Source organism: Malus sylvestris, chromosome 10, assembly GCF_916048215.2.
Source record: "Malus sylvestris chromosome 10, drMalSylv7.2, whole genome shotgun sequence".
In the NCBI taxonomy this organism is placed as follows: domain Eukaryota; kingdom Viridiplantae; phylum Streptophyta; class Magnoliopsida; order Rosales; family Rosaceae; genus Malus; species Malus sylvestris.
Window position 1 is genome coordinate 23,312,798 of NC_062269.1, and position 20,031 is coordinate 23,332,828.

The 20,031-nt window shown below is 41.0% G+C and overlaps 1 protein-coding gene, 1 long non-coding RNA gene and 1 pseudogene across 5 annotated transcripts in view; 1 reads left to right on the plus strand and 2 right to left on the minus strand.

The window, feature by feature from the left end:
* Window positions 1-19,212, minus strand: part of LOC126584785 (serine/threonine-protein kinase STY46-like) — a 50,957-nt gene extending 31,745 nt beyond the window's left edge. Inside the window, exons 1-16 of one of the 4 annotated variants that reach the window (XM_050249127.1) lie at window positions 18,893-19,211; window positions 18,386-18,500; window positions 17,534-17,631; window positions 17,253-17,372; window positions 16,744-16,801; window positions 15,600-15,710; window positions 15,339-15,389; window positions 14,954-15,129; window positions 14,723-14,830; window positions 14,243-14,316; window positions 13,970-14,145; window positions 13,746-13,841; window positions 12,792-12,872; window positions 12,657-12,710; window positions 12,295-12,429; window positions 11,833-12,207 (exon numbers count right to left, since the gene is read on the minus strand). In XM_050249127.1, the coding sequence (XP_050105084.1) occupies window positions 12,136-12,207; window positions 12,295-12,429; window positions 12,657-12,710; window positions 12,792-12,872; window positions 13,746-13,841; window positions 13,970-14,145; window positions 14,243-14,316; window positions 14,723-14,830; window positions 14,954-15,129; window positions 15,339-15,389; window positions 15,600-15,710; window positions 16,744-16,801; window positions 17,253-17,372; window positions 17,534-17,631; window positions 18,386-18,500; window positions 18,893-19,098 (1,731 nt within the window). In that variant the 5' untranslated portion in view covers window positions 19,099-19,211 and the 3' untranslated portion in view covers window positions 11,833-12,135. Of the gene's footprint in view, window positions 1-11,832; window positions 12,208-12,294; window positions 12,430-12,482; window positions 12,513-12,656; window positions 12,711-12,791; window positions 12,873-13,745; window positions 13,842-13,969; window positions 14,146-14,242; window positions 14,317-14,722; window positions 14,831-14,953; window positions 15,130-15,338; window positions 15,390-15,599; window positions 15,711-16,743; window positions 16,802-17,252; window positions 17,373-17,533; window positions 17,632-18,385; window positions 18,502-18,892 lie in introns of those variants that run through there. The other 3 variants (XM_050249131.1, XM_050249130.1, XM_050249128.1) reach the window with 3 other exon arrangements.
* Window positions 39-10,805, minus strand: LOC126586446 (F-box/LRR-repeat protein 10-like; annotated as a pseudogene).
* LOC126584786 (uncharacterized) lies at window positions 4,831-5,436 on the plus strand. Its single transcript, XR_007610111.1, has 4 exons — window positions 4,831-4,858; window positions 4,930-5,085; window positions 5,164-5,274; window positions 5,355-5,436. It is a non-coding gene; the product is annotated as an uncharacterized LOC126584786 (long non-coding RNA).
* Window positions 19,213-20,031: the final 819 nt, after the last annotated feature.

The following is a 20,031-nucleotide window of genomic DNA, read 5'->3' on the forward strand; positions in this document are numbered from 1 at the left end:
CCATTATAAACAATAACATGATGAAACTAAGTGTCCGATCACTCCACTGCCTCTGCGTTCACCATATCTTCATCAACATAATCATCTTCTGCAAGCCATTGTTCAATCTCGTCCATCTCATCAAAGTCGTGCATGTAAACATCATCGGCAGTATCCCCCTTGCTTAACTCCCAGCTTCTCACCATGGCACGATACATGCAAGAACGGTCCACTTGGAGCCAAAGCATCTACCATGTCTCTATTTACACTACCCGTAACTCCCAACCATCTGATTCTCAGCCTTGGAAAATATGGTTTCTTCAACAACCGAAACGAAAGCGGGGTGATCCCACAATTAAACAGATCCAACAACCTTAAGCAGTTACTGTTCGCGTCAGGAATTTCCATCGGGGATGTTTCCTGGCCGACGAGCACACAGCTCCCCTGGAGGTTGGCGCCAGTTGAGGGCTGCTGTCGGGCTTCTGCTTCGTTGTCGGGCGTTGTCGGGCAAGTCTAGTCGGGCAAGTCTCGTCAGGCAAGACTCTTCGGGCAAGGCTCGTCAGGCAAGGCTGAAAGAGAAGGACAGCGTTAACTTTGAGAGGTGCCTTTGTGGGGCCTTAGGTGTAGGCCTTGAGACTCACAATCAAGGTTAACATTTAGGTGCTCAGGCGTGCCACTGCCATCTTTAGCATGGCAGATGTAAAATGGATGTCGCGATTTAGTTGCATATATGTATGTATCCAAGAAACCGTGTTAGTTTATAACAGGTGCCTTTGTGGGGCCTTAGGTGTAGGCCTTGAAGCTTCCCATCAATAACTAAACCGGTGCTCGAACACATCATATTTGTTCACGTGATTGCTGGAGTTTTCTAACTATTATACTTCTGATTACCCGAGTCCAAGAAGTAGAATGAACCCAAATAGGTGTCTTCGTGGGGCCTTAGGTGTAGGCCTTAAGGCTTCCCATCAGAGTTCATTCTTATACTTCGACTCTTTAGATCGCAGAATGGAATGAATCCAAATAGATGCCTTTGTGGGGCCTTAGGTGTAGGCCTTGAGGCTTTCCATTAGAATCCATTCCATGTTCAGGCATTCTATGGTAATCATGATATAATAGAAAGAAAACTAGAGGGTAGGTTGATTACTTGCGCCCCAAGTAACTTCGAACTTCTCGTTTATCAAGGACTGTCGTGGATGGGTTAAGTCCACATAAGGTTCTTTTTTATGCCTTGAGGCCAATGACTTTTAACTGATCATATTTACATGCCCGAGGGCTTAGGACTTGGATTTGGTTTGAACACTGACGATATATTCAAATCGGATTCAAGTACTGAGAAAGCCTTTTAATAGTCATATTGCTAGAAATAACTTGCATATAACTGGAAGTATACAACATATTGAATAGACAAAAACAAAGCAAAGAAGGTCGGGCAAGGTTAAACCTTATCGGGTAAGGTTGCTCGTCTTGCAGGTTCCTATCTTTGTAGTTTTGTCAAAGGTCTGAAAGCTTAGAGGGATAGAGAGACAGAGATTACAAAAGATGAATCGATACTACAGCAAGGTTGAACAAGGTAGCAGAGCTATTACAAAGGGTTGAAGAGAAGGTTATCCCGAGAGGGATGAAGGTTTGTCCCGAAAGGGATGAAGGTTGACTACAGCTTTGTTTTGAAGGCAAATCTGGCTTTGAGCAGAGTTTATGCTTGCATTTGTTTGTTTGATTGAGTGTCCTTATTCCTGGTTTTTCTTTCTTCTTATATAGACAACTTGGCTTGGTCTTCTGTAGCAGCAGCTTTGCCCGAATATGGCTTGTGGGTGATGACTTATCAGCTTTTTTACATGTAATGCCACCATAAAGTGCTTTATGGGCTGTGTAACTGATTAGTCTACACCACTTGGCTTTTGGGTAGGTAAGCAAATGGCCTTCATGAGCTGCACCAAGTCAGAAAAGGCCTTTTCCTGCCTTCTAGGCTTTGACTGGGTTCTGGCTATTTTTCCCTTTGGGCCTCCTTTCGGGCCAGCTCCTTCCTTGAGCCCAAAGTTCAAGTTTTGATCCAAACAGTGCCCCCTTCAATCAATATTTAGCCTGGAATTCCAGGCGCCAATATTGATTGAAAAAGCTCTTTATAAAACCCACGAATCCCTTGTGGTTGAACTCCTCGATCCCTTGTATTCACAGCAAGAAATCCTTCTCTAAGGTTTCGCCCTCGTCATCTTCCCTGGTATTCCCTTCTCGAACTTCTTCAAATGACTGCGGAATCTAGCCAAACCCAACCCTTTTACGAATCTGGCGAAGGAATCGCCACTCTGCGTCGTCTATTCAATGGGCTGCATCGCCCTCGGGCAGGTCTGCATTCCGAGCTTTTCTTTGAGGCGCATGGGGTACAATCATTGGGTCTCGCCTGGATTTCTCGGGTCCCTTCAGTGGTGGAGAGCAACATGCCTAGAGATAACTGGTTTTCCCCAAATCCCTACTCGGCTAGGTCGGCCATCTCTTCCTCCAAATGGTCATCATATCGTCGAGGCTTTCCTCTGATGAATGATCCTGCCTAGGCTCAATGGATTGATGATTTAGAGCCTACTTTTAAGAGGAAATGGATGAATAATGGTATTTATGAGTTAATCATGCTTTCGAAGACCTCTATTATTCCCAAGCCCGAACTGCTTGTTTCTGCCCTCCTCTTCTAGAATTCGGGCACGAATACCTTTGACTTCCGTATGGGCCCCATGTCTCCCACCATTCTTGACATGGCTCAAGTTTTCGGTTTAAGGCCCTCGAGCAGGATAGTGGACGTCACTCAAGACTGGGTTCCGTCCTCTTCCACTGGAAGCTTCAGTTCATCTGCTGCCTTCCTCTCTTTGAACTATAACTCTGCAACTTTTAAGAGTTATGGGACCTCCTTCAAAGGATTCATCCCCTTCGTAAAGGAGAATTTTGGAGTGGGCTCACCTTGGGTTGATAAAGATCAGGAGCACATGTATTTCCTCTTATACTGGCTCAACAAGCACATCTTCCCCAACAAATCTAAAGGGGTGAGGGTTGAATGGATCCCCTTAGTAGAAGCTCTCCACAACTTTGATGATGTAGCTACAGGTCCATTCCTTCTTTCCCATCTTTATCATCTTCTTTTCGAAATGACTCAATGTGAGCCATTTGAGACCAACTTGAATGGACCTATATGGATGATACAAACTTGGCTTCAATGGTACTTTCCAGAATTTCGGGCTGCTAATCTGGAGTTCCCTGAGGGTGTGGCCCCTGCCCGAATCCTGGTTGAAGCTGCCCCTATAGATCATTCCACTTTTGCCTACTTCTATTTTTTCAGAGTTTGTAGGACTCGATCGGATTTAGAATGGGGTGCGTCGGTCTTGAGAAGATATCCTTGGTTTTCTGACCAAGTTTTTCAAGATGCCCCTGGCGAGGATGCTACCCCATTTTGCAGGGAGAAATTTATTAGTTGCATTCAATCGAGAGACCTGGCCTGGGGAGTTCGAGGCAATAGATATGACCGAGGCTTGGAAGTGTACCATCCTAACTTTTGCAGCAGGCAGTTAAGATTTAGACAGGCCATTCCTGTCCCGTTCTTCGACTCTGTCCATTGTGGCACTTCATTTCGGTTACCAACTTCATCTGAAGTGACATTTCGAGCTGCCCGACGTAGTCTTGACGTAATGAGTCAAGCGGCCCGAAAGTCCATCATTCTCAATTTTGAGTGCACCTCGCTCTTCTCTTCTTGGTGGGAAGACAAATGGACTAAGAAGTATGGAGGAGATTTGAAAGAAACTCACGATCGCCTTTTCAGCCAACTTTCACTTAAGTCATACCCTGGCTCGGGCGAACTTGAGAATTGGAAGGAGATGATCCAAGAGAAGAATCGATCACTTCTGATAGGTACTTCTCTTTCAATCTGATTTTGCTTCCTTTCTGGAATCCTTCTATCCTTACTTTTGCTGAATTCTACAGCTCCAGTGGATGTTGAATCGGAGGTCATTGAATCTGAGGATGACTTTGCTGATGCTGCAATTCTTCATGGAGCTGCCGTAGAGGCTGTGAGACGAGAAGCTGGGGAGGGTGCAGATGCTTCAGAATCCTTTGGGGATTCAGGAGCTGAAGAAACACCCGAGGTACTTATTAAAGCGCCTAAGCGAAAGAAAGTGGCTGTGACTAAGACTTCAGATCCTGATCCAGTACCTCTACCCAAAACCACCCGACCAACTCTTATTAGAAAAAGTAAGAGAGCAAGAACTACTGCTCCTCCTAAGTCATCAGCCTCATCTGCTCCAGTTCCTGAGGCAGGCAGAAAGAAGCAACAATCCTCAAGTGAGTTTCTGTTTTTCTTCATCAAACTGTTACCTTTCCCATTTATCTAATTGTCTCATTTACCGGCAAACAAGACCCCAAGCATCTAAAAGACCAATCCTTGCTTCTAAAGAGGAACCACTAAGAGCTGCAATGCTCAAAAAGGCCGAAGAACTGCAAAATATTTCCCTCAGAGAACTTGAGGTATGATTTATATATTTTTCTTTAGGCCTTTTCTTGCTCTCATATAACTCTAAATCTGATTATTTGACTTAGGCCGCAAGAAAAGAAAAGCTCTCTCCGCCCGAAGTCTCTCCACAATTTGCCCGAGAGACAAGCCTACCTCCTTCCCAGGTCGACCCTTCAGAGGTGCTTTTTCTTCTCTTCTAATTCTTGGATAACTTTCCAATTTCTGGACCTAATGTCTGAATATTTTTAGGCTGGAGCATCTGCTTCCTTGCCTTGTTATGGCCCTCCTCTGAGGTCTATGACTTCTTCTACTGCTCTGGACTCAACCCCTTCTTCTCAATTCGATCCATCCACATGAGTTATACTGCACTTCGTGGATGAGGACAGTAACTTGGTGAGTCACATATTCCATATTGAACTCCTGTACATTGCTTCCCAACTAACTTTTACTCACGTTCTCTACAGCCTTCTCCGGTATATGAGCCACCTCCTACAATAGTGGTTTCAGATAATGAGCCCATAGTCCCTGAGATCCCTGTAGCCTCAGAGGTAGCAATTTCGCGGGTATTTGCTTGCCTGACAGTTGATAAACCTCTTTCTCCTCCTTAAGACCAAACTCAGGTATGAGAGTATTTTCTTCTTGTTCTTTCTTTTACGCTCTATTTACTGACAATTACTGCTATCTCTGGGTACCTCTAGGGCACTGGTACAGGTTCAGGTGCAGCTCATCACTCTCCTGCTGGTGGTGAGGAATTTTCCTGCCAACCAGGAATTAGTCTTCTTCCTGGTGAAACCCCGGGGCTGAGTCAGGTACATTTTATTTCTCCAAATCTTCTTTTGTCTCAAACTATATTCAAATTGTCTTGACCTGGTCTTTTGGCTTTCTGCAGCAAGCTCCAAGAGAAACTTCATCCCCCTATCTGGTCCGCAAATCAAAGCGCTCCCATCCTCACTCATCTTCTGGAGGTACTGCAATTCCCCCTTCTGGAATTGAGCAAATCGGGTAGGCAGAAATTGCCCCCTCAATGGGCATTCCTTCATTAGAGGAAGCTGCAGTGCAGGATCCTCCTTCTTTCGCATCTCCAAGCCCTGCTAAGTTGCCTAGACTGTTCGAAGCACTTGGACGGCTTGAGACACGGTTGAAATCTTTAAAACAATCTTCAGCTACCCTCATTTCTTCAGAGCAACAGTGAGTCCTTCAGGAATGGGCAAAGAAAGATTTCACAGCTTCATTCAGCCTCAAGGCTCTTTGTGATTTTGAAAAGATCATAACTGAGTCTTTCAAAGCCGGTCGGCTATCAAAACCTCAACATGATTCTTTTCTATCTTTCTTTGAGAACCTGAGAGCCCTTAGGGAACAATACCAGAGAGCGGACAGACAGGCTAATCGGGCAAACTGCTTCATGGAGAAAGAATCAAGCACCTCTGCCCAAGTTGATCGGTTGATGGAAGAAAGCTTGCAAACAAAAGAAAGGGTCAGAGTTGTTACTTCTAAAATCCAACAGCTGGAGGAGCAATTGGTTGCTCTTAAAGCAGAACAAACGACTCTTCTAGATACCCTTGAAAATCAAATTGAGGGAGTGGAGAAGTCAAATTCGGAGCTAGAGCGTGCCCGGTCTCAACTTGTAAATAACCATACTGTTTTGGTCGAACCCAGTAGGATATTTGCCATTATGAAAACATATCATTCTCGAATAATCACCCTATGTGAAGATGTAAATTTTTTAGAATAGGATGATTTGTAACTCTTTTCTTATTGGAATGACTATGTAATTTGCTTCCTGCTCTGCTCTTTGGTACTGTTTTGAATTGACTTTGGGAAGCTTTTTGCCCCCCTTATTTGCTTTCTTCTCCTTCCCCTGATAATACCAATCTTAGGACCTGATCTTGGTCCCTTGATCCCCTTCATGGCACTTTATTCATGCAGAGGTGTTGGGACACCCTGGGCCCTTTCCTTTCCCTGCAGTACCAAATGGTGACCCTGGCTCTGGTAAAATGAGGTAGATCATATTGATAGGAGCATCAGGGAAAGGGTTAGTAACTACCATCATACTGGCTTGGGGCGAGTCGAGTAACAGCTTTCCCTTCACTATAAGATCTTGTATCCAATCTCTAAACTGGACACAATTAACTATGGAATGGTTGAAGGTATAGTGCACCTTACAATACTTTTTCCCCCTGAGTTCTTCCGGCTTGGGCATTTTTTTGGCATTGTCGGGTAAGATTACTTTTGCCCGTACTAGTTCTTCGTAGATCTCAGGTGCCTTGGATAGATCGAATGAATAACTTTGGTACTTGGGTGGTTTCATGGGGACAAAACCACCATCGTTCATTACGACATTCTGATCCTTGACAGGTTGGACTAGCCCATTTACCGTCAATGGCTTGAAAGGTGTGGTCATCTCAGCGGCACACACGTCCACGTCCTCTTCATCACGGCCACCCTCATGCTCTGGCCTGGTTTCTCCCACTTCCACCCGATGAATTGCAGCCTTATTTTTGTAAAAATGAGGAACTTTAGAAGTGTGCTTCACCTGTTGCTCTTCTTGCAACAGTCTCTCATACTTCGTGGCAGCAATTACCAATTCTTGCAGCTCATTAAACTGTGCATCATAAAATCTTTTCCTCAAAGGTAATTTCAAAGCCCTTTGAGCAATCGATATGAGCTGCGCTTGGTTAACGGGAAATTGGCATCTCATCCTTGTTTTCCTGAACCTCATCATGAAGTCCTCAGTAGACTCATGATCGTATTGTTTGACTTCAACTAGGTCATTGATAGTCAATTCTGGTTCTATTCTGTAGAACTGTTCATGGAAAGCCATCTCCATTTGCCCCCAGTTGGCGATAGAGTTAGGGGGCAATAGAGAATACCACTGAGATGCTAACCCTGCCAATGAATTCCCAAACAACCTCAATTTGTAATTCGGGTTGTCCTCATATGCCACACAATGATTGGAGAATTTGAAAATGTGGTCCCTGGATGACACATTGCTGTCTTCACCCGTGAATGTTGAGAATGCGGGCATCTTGAAGTTGAGAGGGAATGGATTTAGCTCGTCAATATATTCAGGATAAGGTTTTTGGTAAGTGATCCTGAACACTGGGCGAGCTCGCGGTTGAGCATTTTGAGCAACCATCATTCTCAACTCAGCTAATTCCTCCCTCAGCTGCTGAGTAGCTAGAATATCATTATGCCCGAGGAGAGCAGATTCGATTTTTGGGCTCCGGTCGTTGCCCGCACTTGCTTCCATCCTTGGTTCGGGCTTCCTCCAACTAGTTCCTCCACCTTTATTCATCAACGGGGGTGGCCTATAAGGTGGGGGTTTATCTGAAGTAGTGGAGCACTCATTTCCGCTGGTCTCTCCCACCATAGCTGGCATTCTGTACCTCGTTCTTTCTTGCTCGTTTGGCTTCCTGTTATTGAATGATAATAATGGGAAGCTGGGAAGCTCCTTCTCCAGAACTGGCTCCATCACCAGTTGAGTCCCTTCAGGAACTACCTTTTTCTTTCCCCTATCTTTTTCTTCTTCTAGTAGTGGGAATAAGGGAATGATTGGTTCATTTCTCATAACTACTTGGCTCATCCCACCTCACTGAGCCCCTTTTGGAGTAGAGAACTCCAAATCAAGTTTTCTCTGTAGATTCCCTGTTAGTGTACAGAGCCTACTCACTTCTCCCTTGGTTTCCAAGGAGATTCTCTCCATGCTTTTTAGCACTTGGATCATTGTAGCCTGTAGTTCTTCATTAGTTCCCTTTCATTCCGATCTCTCAGATGCGGTTGGGCTTTCTAGGACCATCTGTCCTGATGGGGAGGATGGGTTTTCTGATTGATCTGCCATTTGTAGAAGACATTCCTTCAGATTCTTTTTGTACATGCAAGATTAAGAAGTTTGTAGTCCCACCGGGCGTGCCAAAACTATGTTCGTGTCAGGAATTTCCGTCGGGGATGTTTCCTGGCCGACGAGCACACAGCTCCCCTGGAGGTTGGCGCCGGTTGAGGGCTGTTGTCGGGCTTCTGCTTCGCTGTCGGGCGTTGTCAGGCAAGTCTAGTCGGGCAAGTCTCGTCGGGCAAGACTTTTCGGGCAAGGCTCAAAGAGAAGGACAACGTTAACTTTGAGAGGTGCCTTTGTGGGGCCTTAGGTGTAGGCCTTGAGGCTCACAATCAAGGTTAACATTTAGGTGCTCAGGCGTGCCACTGCCATCTTTAACATGGCAGATGTAAAATGGATGTCGCGATTTAGTTGCATATATGTATGTATCCAAGAAACCGTATTAGTTTATAACAGGTGCCTTTGTGGGGCCTTAGGTGTAGGCCTTGAGGCTTCCCATCAATAACTAAACCGGTGCTCGAACACATCATATTTGTTCTCGTGATTGCTGGAGTTTTCTAACTATTATACTTCTGATTACCCGAGTCCAAGAAGTAGAATGAACCCAAATAGGTGCCTTCGTGGGGCCTTAGGTGTAGGCCTTGAGGCTTCCCATCAGAGTTCATTCTTATACTTCGACTCTTTAGATCGCAGAACGGAATGAATCCAAATAGATGCCTTTGTGGGGCCTTAGGTGTAGGCCTTGAGGCTTTCCATTAGAATCCATTCCATGTTCAGGCGTTCTATGGTAATCATGATATAATAGAAAGAAAACTAAAGGGTAGGTTGATTACTTGCGCCCCAAGTAACTTCGAACTTCTCGTTTATCAAGGACTGTCGTGGATGGGTTAAGTCCACATAAGGTTCTTTTTTATGCCTTGAGGCCAAGGACTTTTAACTGATCAGATTTACGTGCCCGAGGGCTTAGGACTTGGATCTGGTTTGAACACTGACGATATATTCAAATCAGATTCAAGTATTGAGAAAGCATTTTAATAGTCATATTGCTAGAAATAACTTGCATATAACTGGAAGTATACAACATATTGAATAGACAAAAACAAAGCAAAGAAGGTCGAGCAAGGTTAAACCTTATCGGGTAAGGTTGCTCGTCTTGCAGGTTCCTATCTTTGTAGTTTTGTCAAAGGTCTGAAAGCTTAGAGGGATAGAGAGAGAGAGATTACAAAAGATGAATCGATACTACAGCAAGGTTGAACAAGGTAGCAGAGCTATTACAAAGGGTTGAAGAGAGGGTTATCCCGAGGGGGATGAAGGCTTATCCTGAAAGGGATGAAGGCTAACTACAGCTTTGTTTTGAAGGCAAATCTGGCTTTGAGCAGAGTTTGTGCTTGCATTTGTTTATTTGATTGAGTGTCCTTATTCCTGGTTTTTCTTTCTTCTTATATAGACAACTCGGCTTGGTCTTCTGTAGCAGCAGCTTTGCCCGAATGTGGCTTGTGGGTGATGACTCATCAGCTTTTTTACATGTAATGCCACCATAAAGTGCTTTATGGGCTGTGTAACTGATCAGTCTACACCACTTGGCCTTTGGGTAGGTAAGCAAATGGCCTTCATGAGCTGCACCAAGTCAGAAAAGGCCTTTTCCTGCCTTCTGGGCTTTGACTGGGTTCTGGCTATTTTTCCCTTTGGGCCTCCTTTCGGGCCAGCTCCTTCCTTGAGCCCAAAGTTCAAGTTTTGATCCAAACAGTTACCATGCCACCTCTCCTCGTCAACTTGCATAGATGCTAATGCCATTACTGAAGTGTCACCTATGAGTGGGCATTGCCGCATGCGCAGTTCAAGTAGCGGAATCCTACTCTTTGCCAGTAATAAAACTGCATTATCGGAGAGATTAGGAAGATTGGACAAGTCTAATTTTTGCAACTCCAACTTGGAAGAGCCATCAAATAGAGCAGTGATACATTTATCCGTAAGTTTCTTGCATCCTCTAACAGACAATGAAATTAGTGAACTTATAACCACTGGTCTCAAATACGATAATCCCACATCACTAATATCAGAGCCATCTAGCAACAATGTCTTTACTTTTGGAAGAGTGCTTATGGCATGATAAGATTCATCCCCGAGGTTTCTGCAATCTCTCAAATCCAAAACTTCCAGATCCTTGTTAGACGCCAAACTAGTCACTGCATGGTTGGTTAAAAGAGGGCACCGTCTCAAGCTAACATGTGTTAAAGAAAGGGAAGTTGCAGAAATGTCATGAAAACCCAAATCGATTAACTGAACCCTAAGCTTATATAACTTGGAGCAAGCATGCAGGATCGTTTTGAAACCTGTCTGTAACACGACAGAAGCCACTTAGAAATATGCTTTCCATGTTTTTGCACTTGTCAGCCAATAAGAGGAGCCAATATCATTTACTCTTCTAAAATAGGTAATGACATGCTCCTGGCTCCTAACCAATGAGAGATTCTTCAACTTCCCATGCTGATTAATCTGTTGAACGCCAGAAAAGAATTATAGGTTACTATGCCTAGCATCATTTTTTTTCCTTCCTAAATTATAGGTTACTATGCCGGTGTACTTTCTTTATGCACGAGAGTTCGATACTCATTTTATAGTGTACATTAGTTTAATAGAATTTTGTTGGTCACTTAATACTAGAGTTTAGTTGTATTCTTTTTTATTTGTAAGTGAAAGGCCTTAGGTTCGGTTCTCACCAAAGCTAAATTTGAACCACATTATTGCAAACCCATTGTGAGGCTTATCTCACTCCCACACCCCTTAGTGTAGATAATATCATTTGTTCGCCACTTAGTACTACGGTCTAGTGATATTCCGCTTCACTTGTAAGTGAGAAGTCTTAGGTACGATTCTCTTCAAAAGCGAATTTGAACCACATTATTGCTAGCCTATTATAAGACTAAGCCTACCCATTTCTCCCTTAGTGTAAATAATATCATTTGTTAAGGAAAAAAAAAAAGAATTTCGTTAGTATCATAAATTAATACTTTGGAGGCTTAACCCAATTCTAGGCCCAGCCGTGGTACTCCCATTTCAAACTAATTTAATCTTACTTAGGGGTAGATTGAGTTGTAAATTGGGTTGACTTTGGCACCCGGGTCCATTTCACAATATATATTAAACCTTAAAAGGCCCGTTCGGATTGCTAATAAGCACTTTTACTACAAGTGTTTCTATTGTAAATCCATTGAAAAGCCCTTCCCCAAAAATCACTTCTACCTAAAAGCACTTCTTAAGTTTTCTGCCAAAAGAGCTTTTAGTTATTGATTGTTTGAGACGTAGTCCCAAATAGATACTAAATCGCAATACATACAAGTGAAAATCTAAATCATATTACATACAATTATAAATATATTCTAAAAAGCACTTCAACCTAAAAAGCACTTCTAAATTTTGCTACCAAAAGAGCTTTAAGTTAACAGTTTCTGCCAAAAGAGCTTTTAGTTAAATGTTCTCAAATAAATTCTAAATCGTATTAAGTACGAGTGAAAATCTAAATCGTACTACCTACGAGTGAAAAGTAATGGAGTCACATTAATAAGATATTGTCATTGTTGGCCACTTTTGCATCGAAAGAAACTCACGACAACATTGTCGTGGTTAAACATTACAACAACATGTTCATCCAACCCATTACCATTACATTCGGAACTGCTGCTACGAAATGAAAACGCAAAAATAAATAAATAAAAAGGCAGAATGGCTCTAACAAGTTAATGGTTGGACGTAATACTGTACATGGTATGTGAAATGGTTGGAGAATTCCCCGCACTGCACTAATTCCTTTTGAAAAGTAATAAACATCTGCTTGCCTTGGTTAGTGATGACCCCGTCTCAGGACGGACAGAAATCCTCCCGATGATTTGTGTCGTTCCACTCCATCGCCAACCTGTTCAATAAACTTGGTTTAGTGGTCACCTTCGCTCATATTATATTAATACATGTTTTGCCAAGTAACTGCAACCAGAATGTATACCTCTTCGGCTAATGTCTGCAGAATCTCTATGATTTCTGAGAAATCAGGTCTTGATGCTGGATCTTGCTGCCAGCATTTTTCGAGCAGCTCGGCAAGCTTGGGAGGAGCATTCTTTGGGATGGTCGGCCGTAAGCCCTGGAAAGACGGTAGGAAAACTTATACACAGTCCATCGTTTGAACAAAAGATGTACCACTCTAAGGGTTTATCATTCTTCTCCCTGGGCGGGCACCAAGCCAGTTACACAAGTGGTTTCAACTCCCAACGATTAATTAGTGATCAAGAAAACTAATCGTAGCTGAACAAGGGTAGAAGAATATGTCTCTGGTCACTAACTAAACAAAATTGTAGAATGATAGTGTACCTTTTGGGAAACTCCGACGGCTGCTTGTAACGGGGTCAAGTATTCATATGGAAGCTGCCGATTTAAACAGAAGAAATCATAAACAAGAGCAATAGTAAAAGAAATGATAAAATAAATGCTATCGACAAGCAATACCTTTCCAGTCAGTAACTCCCATAACACAACTCCAAAGCTAAAAATATCCGCCTTGTGATCATATGGCTTGTGTTCTATAACCTTCAATGGAAAAGAACTATTGTAAGGAAATGCCAACTAGAATTCATGTAATAGGAAAACACAGACACGGACTCATGGCGAAAATTTGGTAGCGACTAGCGAACAACCATTTTCTTAAACGTTGCTTTCATTTTCAAGCTCATTCTTCAATAGAAACTTGAAAAAAAAAATGATAATAATAATGTTATGATATAATAAAATGTGATAAGTAGGAAGGACATCCGGAGTTACAAAGAGAGCTGTGCGCATGAGAAACCCTAGGGTACAACCCAGATTAGTCTATCACTCCATGCTGACTACTTAATTCATGACAAAGGTTGCCAATTGCGCATCATTAAGGTTTACCCGCACACATGCCGATGGGGCACTTAGTTTATATATTTTAATTATGTGAAAACCAAACTATGTGGTCTAATAATCATCTCAGATAATGATAGGGAGACTAAATTTTGTAAATAAAATTTTGAAAACTAAATGAAATGGAAGTTGATGATTGAATTATTATTTAAGCGTTGATAAACATGTTCATTTATATTGATGAAATATCATTTAGTTTGCAATTTTTGTCCACAAATTTAGTCTCTCTAACAGTACCCATCAATCTCTCTCTTGTTAGACTATTAATTAAGACCATAAATTCAAACTTGATTTCTAATTGGCTAACATAACAGCGCCTATAAGATATGTATATGTATACACTAAATGCTGATTGGCCAACATAACAGCTCCCTATAATATATGTATACCCTAAACCCTAACACCTTCCTTCTCTTTGTGCATTTGTGCTAGTGTGTATATTCACACACACATATATAAAATTTAAATGATGAAATGAACGAAAACAATCCAGAACTTTCAAGTGGAAGTACAGACCTCTGGAGCCATCCACCTATAAGTCCCAGTTTCTGCTGTCATTACTCCAGATTGAGATTTTACTCTAGCAACCCCGAAATCAGCAACCTTAACAACCTGTAAAGTGATGCATATATAAAAAAAGCTTTAGAAATGGTAGGTTAATGATCATTAAAGTATTAGCAGCTAAACTAGACAAAGAATTACTTTTCTAACTTGATTAAAGTATCATGAGGGTCTCTTACTTCATTTTCATCCATCAAGAGATTGGCGGCTTTTAAATCCCTGTGGATTATGTTATTTTGATGCAAGTAGGTCATTCCCTTGGAAACATCAATTGCGACCTTGAGCAAGGATGGAAGCTTAAAAACTCCCTTTTGTTTATGCAAGTAGTCATACACACTTCCACCGGGCATATATTCTGCCATACGATGAGAATAAATCTTCAAAAAAAAGGAACTAATAACTACCAGTATTTGAAAATAAGTCATCAAAGTTATACAGTCATTGTAACTTACCTGTTACAATGCACAAGCTTGGATGCTTGGTACACGCACCAATGAATTGTACAACATTCTTGTGTCGAACTTTCCTACAAGTTTGAGAAATCTTTTGTCAAACTAGAAGAGAAACATATTGTGGAAAGAAATTATAGTAGATTTCAACCACTTCCTCGTTTCCTTAAACAAGAAAAGAAAACTGTTAAGAGGCCAACAAACGTTTGAAAGAATGTTACATGACAAACACAAACATTTAAAAGAATGTTTAGTTGAGGCATCAAATCAAATTAAAAATATTTAGAAGATCAAGTGAGCATGCATTTCTTATGATTCCCAACAGTTGTAGAGACCACACCTATTCATGTCCCTAAAACATACCAGCCTAGTATCTCTCCGGGAGTCAAAGCCCTATATATATAGCTCGCATGGCTATTGATTCAGGGCAAAGTCAAGTTCAATGTAAATGGTGCACATGTAGGTTAATATAAATTGATATACCTCATAATGTAGACTTCCTGGGCAAAATCTTTAAGCATATCTGGATTTACACACTCGGGCTTGAGGACTTTAATGGCAACTTCTTGAGTACAATATGTACCTTTATATCTGATAAAAGATCCAAAGTCAACCGCCACTCAAAAGTGCATGCTTGGCTGGGAGGGAACAAAAAAAGAAAAAAGGGGAAAAACCGATTCAAATAGTACAAGTATCTTATAATTCAAAACTTACAAATCTCCACAGGACCCAGATGCAACTTTATTCCCAAACTTCAACTGTCTAGGATCAAGTTCCCATACATCAGTCCCATCATTAGGTATTTCCAGATGATCAGGTTCAGTTTTGATCACTACTTGATCATGCTCGCTGCCAAAAGATGATGATTGATGAGTTGGCGGCCACGGCCTCTGCACATAAATACAAAGTTCAAATGAATGATGCATTCCTCATGAAATTGCACGTAGATCATGGGAAGGTAAAGGTTACAGTATAAGGAAAAGATACGGATGCACCTCAATTAAAATAAAATGAAAGAAATATTATACTGATGGGACATCACTCGTTGTAATCCACCCTACTCAGTCGAAAAAGAAACTAACTAGTAGAATAGAATCACCTCAATCTTTATAACTTCCTTTTGTATTGCGATCTTAAGCTTCTCTGTTTCCTGTTTCAAGAACAAGTTGGCTAACTTAGTTTCTTACTGTAAATAAAATAAAAAACCGCTGTTTGCAGACTGTTTGGAAAAGCCTGAAGTTGTAATACTTCTTCGGTAAAACACTATTGAATCAACATCATGTTTACCTTCTTAGGCAAACAAATGCTTTATTAAAAACCAAGCAATTGAATTGAATTGTCTAAAATTATGTGTATGTACCTCGTAACGCCATCCATCAACAACAAAGACATCCAAGGAGTAACCATCTAATGTGGAAAAAGCATGTGCTTCTTGGATGTTCAGCCCAATCTCCGCAAGCAAGGAAGTTAACTGCCAAATTTATCATGAGAGCGATGACCAGGAAGTATAAGAGGTAGGTGTGTGAAGATATAATATTCACAGAAAAATCTATGTATTTCATGTGCGTGACCCTCATATAGAGGCAAAATCAAGTTGAAAATATGTGAATTTATGTTTTTACCAATGTTTTAAAAAAAGAGCCTTGAGGCGCACCTAGGCGACTTTGGAGGGAGGGTGGGGATGAAAATGCCTCTGCCAACGGGAGTAGGTTTAAACTTACCTAGACGTGTTTGAGGCGAGCCTAGGCGGCTGAGGCGCTTGATTGGGTGTTCCCAGGACCCTTCAGCGGTCCAAAACCTTGCTTGAAATTTCCTAGGGACCCCTCTAAGTCGAAGATTGGGCTTTACCCGTTGCCTCTGTAAAAGAGGTGAGGCGGTGTCTTCACGAAGAAGAAGAGTTTTTTCTTTTTTAATGGCTTGGCCCAAAACGGCACCGTTTTGGCTACATCTATAACCCCCAACAGATCCCCCTTCTTCCCCATCCCAATATCCGATTCTCCCATAATCGTAGTTCACCCAATCCCCAAACCCCAATTCACCAATTCCCCAATTCCCCGAACCCTAAATTCTCAATCCCTTTAATTTTACCCCAATCTCATACTTGAATTTGTTTCAAAATTCTCCTCACCACCAAAATTTGTTTCAAAATTCAAGTGAGTTTTTTAGCATTCTAATCTCAATTTGGTCTTTGATTGATTGTTTGATTGTTGATTAATTTGTTTTACAAAGTATTATATTTTATATAATATTAAAAACTTTGGCCATGTGAGGCTTCACCTCAGGCCTTAAGGCTTTCGCCTTGGGGAGCTATTCATGAAACGCCACGCCTCGCCTGCGCCTTTTCAAACATTGGTTTTTACATTAGTAATTTGCAACATTTCCAAGCTCAAAGTGTGCTTATCGCCATAAGCTTAACTCACATAAGTCCACACACATACGCAGAGGTTCAAAAAATCTTATGACGATGACTTGGTTTTAATGTCAAGTAAGAAATTGTCAAATACCTGACTGAGTAGTTTTGGCTTATCATCTGTTGAGAAAGTGATTTCATGCGTTATGGGCCTACATCATTGTCCATCATGAATAAAACACATAAATATTCTTCTGCAAGTGCAGTCTCTTTGCGTCACTAGTGTAATTAGAAAGCATGAGCATAAAATATAGTTGATTTACCAATGGTCAGGTTCACTTCAAGTTTCAATTATGAAAAATGAAAATTAAAGTTTAAGCATCGATAAGTACAGTTAATATAGCTAGCATGGATCACTGGTAACATGCAGCGCATCAAGCATGCAAAAAACTCCATTAACAGAACCCAATAGCAAATAAGTCCATGGCTAGGATCAAGCTGGCCAACCAATTTAAAGGAAATAATTCCCAGACCCTTTCATAAACCAAGTTTAAATAATGGGAAAGTGAAAATATCGTAGTCAAAACTCATGAGCCAAACTAAAGTCTTTCAGAAAAAGAGATGCAGTAAAAACATATTTACTCGAGACAAATAGCTATTTACCAAGTAAACTGAGTTCTGGCATGTACAGCATGTTCAGCATCATGATCTTCAGATTTATTTGCCTCAAGTGCAAGGGCTTCGAGGTTAGGAGATGAGCCAAACGCTGGAGGGGGATGTATACTGATATTTGAAAAACCAGCTGGAGTTGTCAGTAATGTTTGACAGTGCAGTAGGATGACAGAAAAGAAGGTAAACACCTTTTATTCACAGACTATATGCGTTAAATCTTGAAGCTACATTTAAAATTTTGGAAACACTTTTAGGAAACTAAATAAGAGTACCTTTGTCTGGTAGATATGTTTGAACTTTGGGCAGCATCTTTACCCGGAGGATCTGTATTCATAGTATCTGCTGCACTCATATCTGCGATAGAATGAACCTACACGATATTGTGATTCCCAGAATGTATGAGGTCATGCAGCAAAGTTTAGGAGGATGATAAATGGGCATAAATGTCTGTACAACTAATTTATATAAAGAACTAGAAGAAAAAAGGAAGAAATTATTAGGGAAGTTCCAGAAGGAGATGAAACTTAAGACTTTGTTTGAATTTGGAGTTTTCAATTGTTCATTTAATCATTTGTATTCTTAAAATTTTATGCCTCTAGGGGTGCCAAATTCCCCCTCCCCCCGCCACGTAAAGAAAGGATGTAGCTATGAGATAAATAACCTAGTTTTAATGGAAAGCTACTAGACTCTCACAACACGACCAAGCTAGTACCAATTAATGAGACCCTAAGCTAGTAAGATCAACAGATCTAATCTTACTCAAGGATAGCCACTAAGAAACTAAGCTGCACGGAGAAACCAATTCCAAATAGAACCCTTCAAGGAGAAATCATTCTTCAGGATTTAAACTCGTTAAACGAGCACTCCTTAGCACAACACTAATAACTTTGAATGTGACATGATGAACATTCAATGAGTTAGGTAGTGTAGTCACAAGTGAGGCCTGGTCCAAATTTGATTTCTAAGCTTAATCAAGAAAAGATCTCACAAAATCTGCGGAGACATTTACGATGCACCAGCCACAGAAATGACAAGATAAACAGGCTAGCACTCAAGCATCAATGGCAACAAAATCTTTTACATTCGACGCAGCAGTAGGTCAGATATGCAGTCGATCATCTAACCTGTACAAGGCGGACTTCGATCGCTGGTCTATGAGCGGGATCATGAGCCAAATGCAGTAATCTTTTGTGCATAAGCACATCTTCTGCCCTCTCCACATTCACATCCAATGCATACCTATAAATACGCGAGTACAATCAGATGCCTCAACTCATCAAAAAGCTGTTTGTGATTCTACAAAATAGTAAACCGCGAGTACTGAAGCGATTACCAGTAGAATAATGTGTTTGAGGATTGCTAAATCTGCTTTATTTGGTACTGTTTGGATCAATAGAAAAATACGCAATAACGTAACAGAAATGAAAGGAAAATTCCAGATACAAATTTCCATATGCAAGATTCAGAAACAAATTTTCAAAAAATAGATTCGAAATCAGCATAAAAATCTTAATAAAAATAATGATAAGAAATTAATGCTAGTGAGAGTAATATATATACATGCATACATAATATAAATAAATAAATAATTCAAGAAAAAAATCATGACAAATATGGGGAGTAAAAGGTACCGAGTGGGGAGGCGATTGAAGTGAGCCCAAAGCTCGTCGTCGAAGCCAGGGCGAATAGCTTCGTCGTTTTTGGAGTCCTTGAGGCGGCGGAGGACCTCATTGTAAACCCCGAGCTTCTGCCCCTGCTGGCGAGACTGAGCCGGAGAAGACGACGAGTTGTTCAGCGCTCTACTCCCGCAGCTCTCGCTGTTGTCCTTCGTCACCATTGGCGGCGAGCGCGACGGAATTGAGTAAACGGAGGAAGAAAAAATGGCAGAGAGAGAAAGTAAGAGGGAGGATCGTCGGTTGGTTTTTTGCTTTTTACGTGAACGACGAACTGGGTTTATATGCGGAGGATTTCAGAGTGAGGGTCCAAACTGAAAACTTAAATAATAATATAAATAAATAAATTACAACAAAAAAGAAATTAAAATTAAATTTTTGTACGGCGTAGTGCGCACCATTGGCGTGTGAATTGTGCCGAGGTGGATACCAAATTAATTAATCTTGAAATGTCATGTGAAGTTACACACATTTTTTTTTTTAATTTGTCATATCAACAAAAATTTTAAGCCAATTTGTCATATCAATTTTTTAAAATTATTAATTCGTCATCTCACACTAATATCGTTAAATTTTTCATTTCAAATAAGTTATGTGTCATGTGCTTGACACATGACTTGTGCTCTAGATTATTTCAGACTTTTGACCTCCTTTTCACAAATTCTTTACTTCTCTTTAGTACAAATCTTTAAATTTTGGTTAGCTAAAAAACATGGCGTGGTCGTTTAAAAAGTTTATGTTGAATTACTAAAAAAGTACATTAGACTCACTAACATGGAGTAGATAGTTGCAAGCTTTGAGAAATCAACAAGGTCAATCATGGCCATCCCTTTTCATTTCATTGCTATATATAAAAAATGAGTAAACTACCAATTTGCCCCCTAAACTATCACCCAACTTTCGATTTCCCCCTTAAACTTTTTAATTGGAAAATTAAGGATTAATCTAATTTTTTTGGCCGATTTGCCCCCTACCGTTAGTTTTTCATAGATTTCATCCAAATTAACGTTAACTCTTATCATGAGCAAACCACGTAACTCTTCTTTGTGGACAAAAGCATCACTTCACTAGACCTTCAGACACAAAAGCTATAGAAT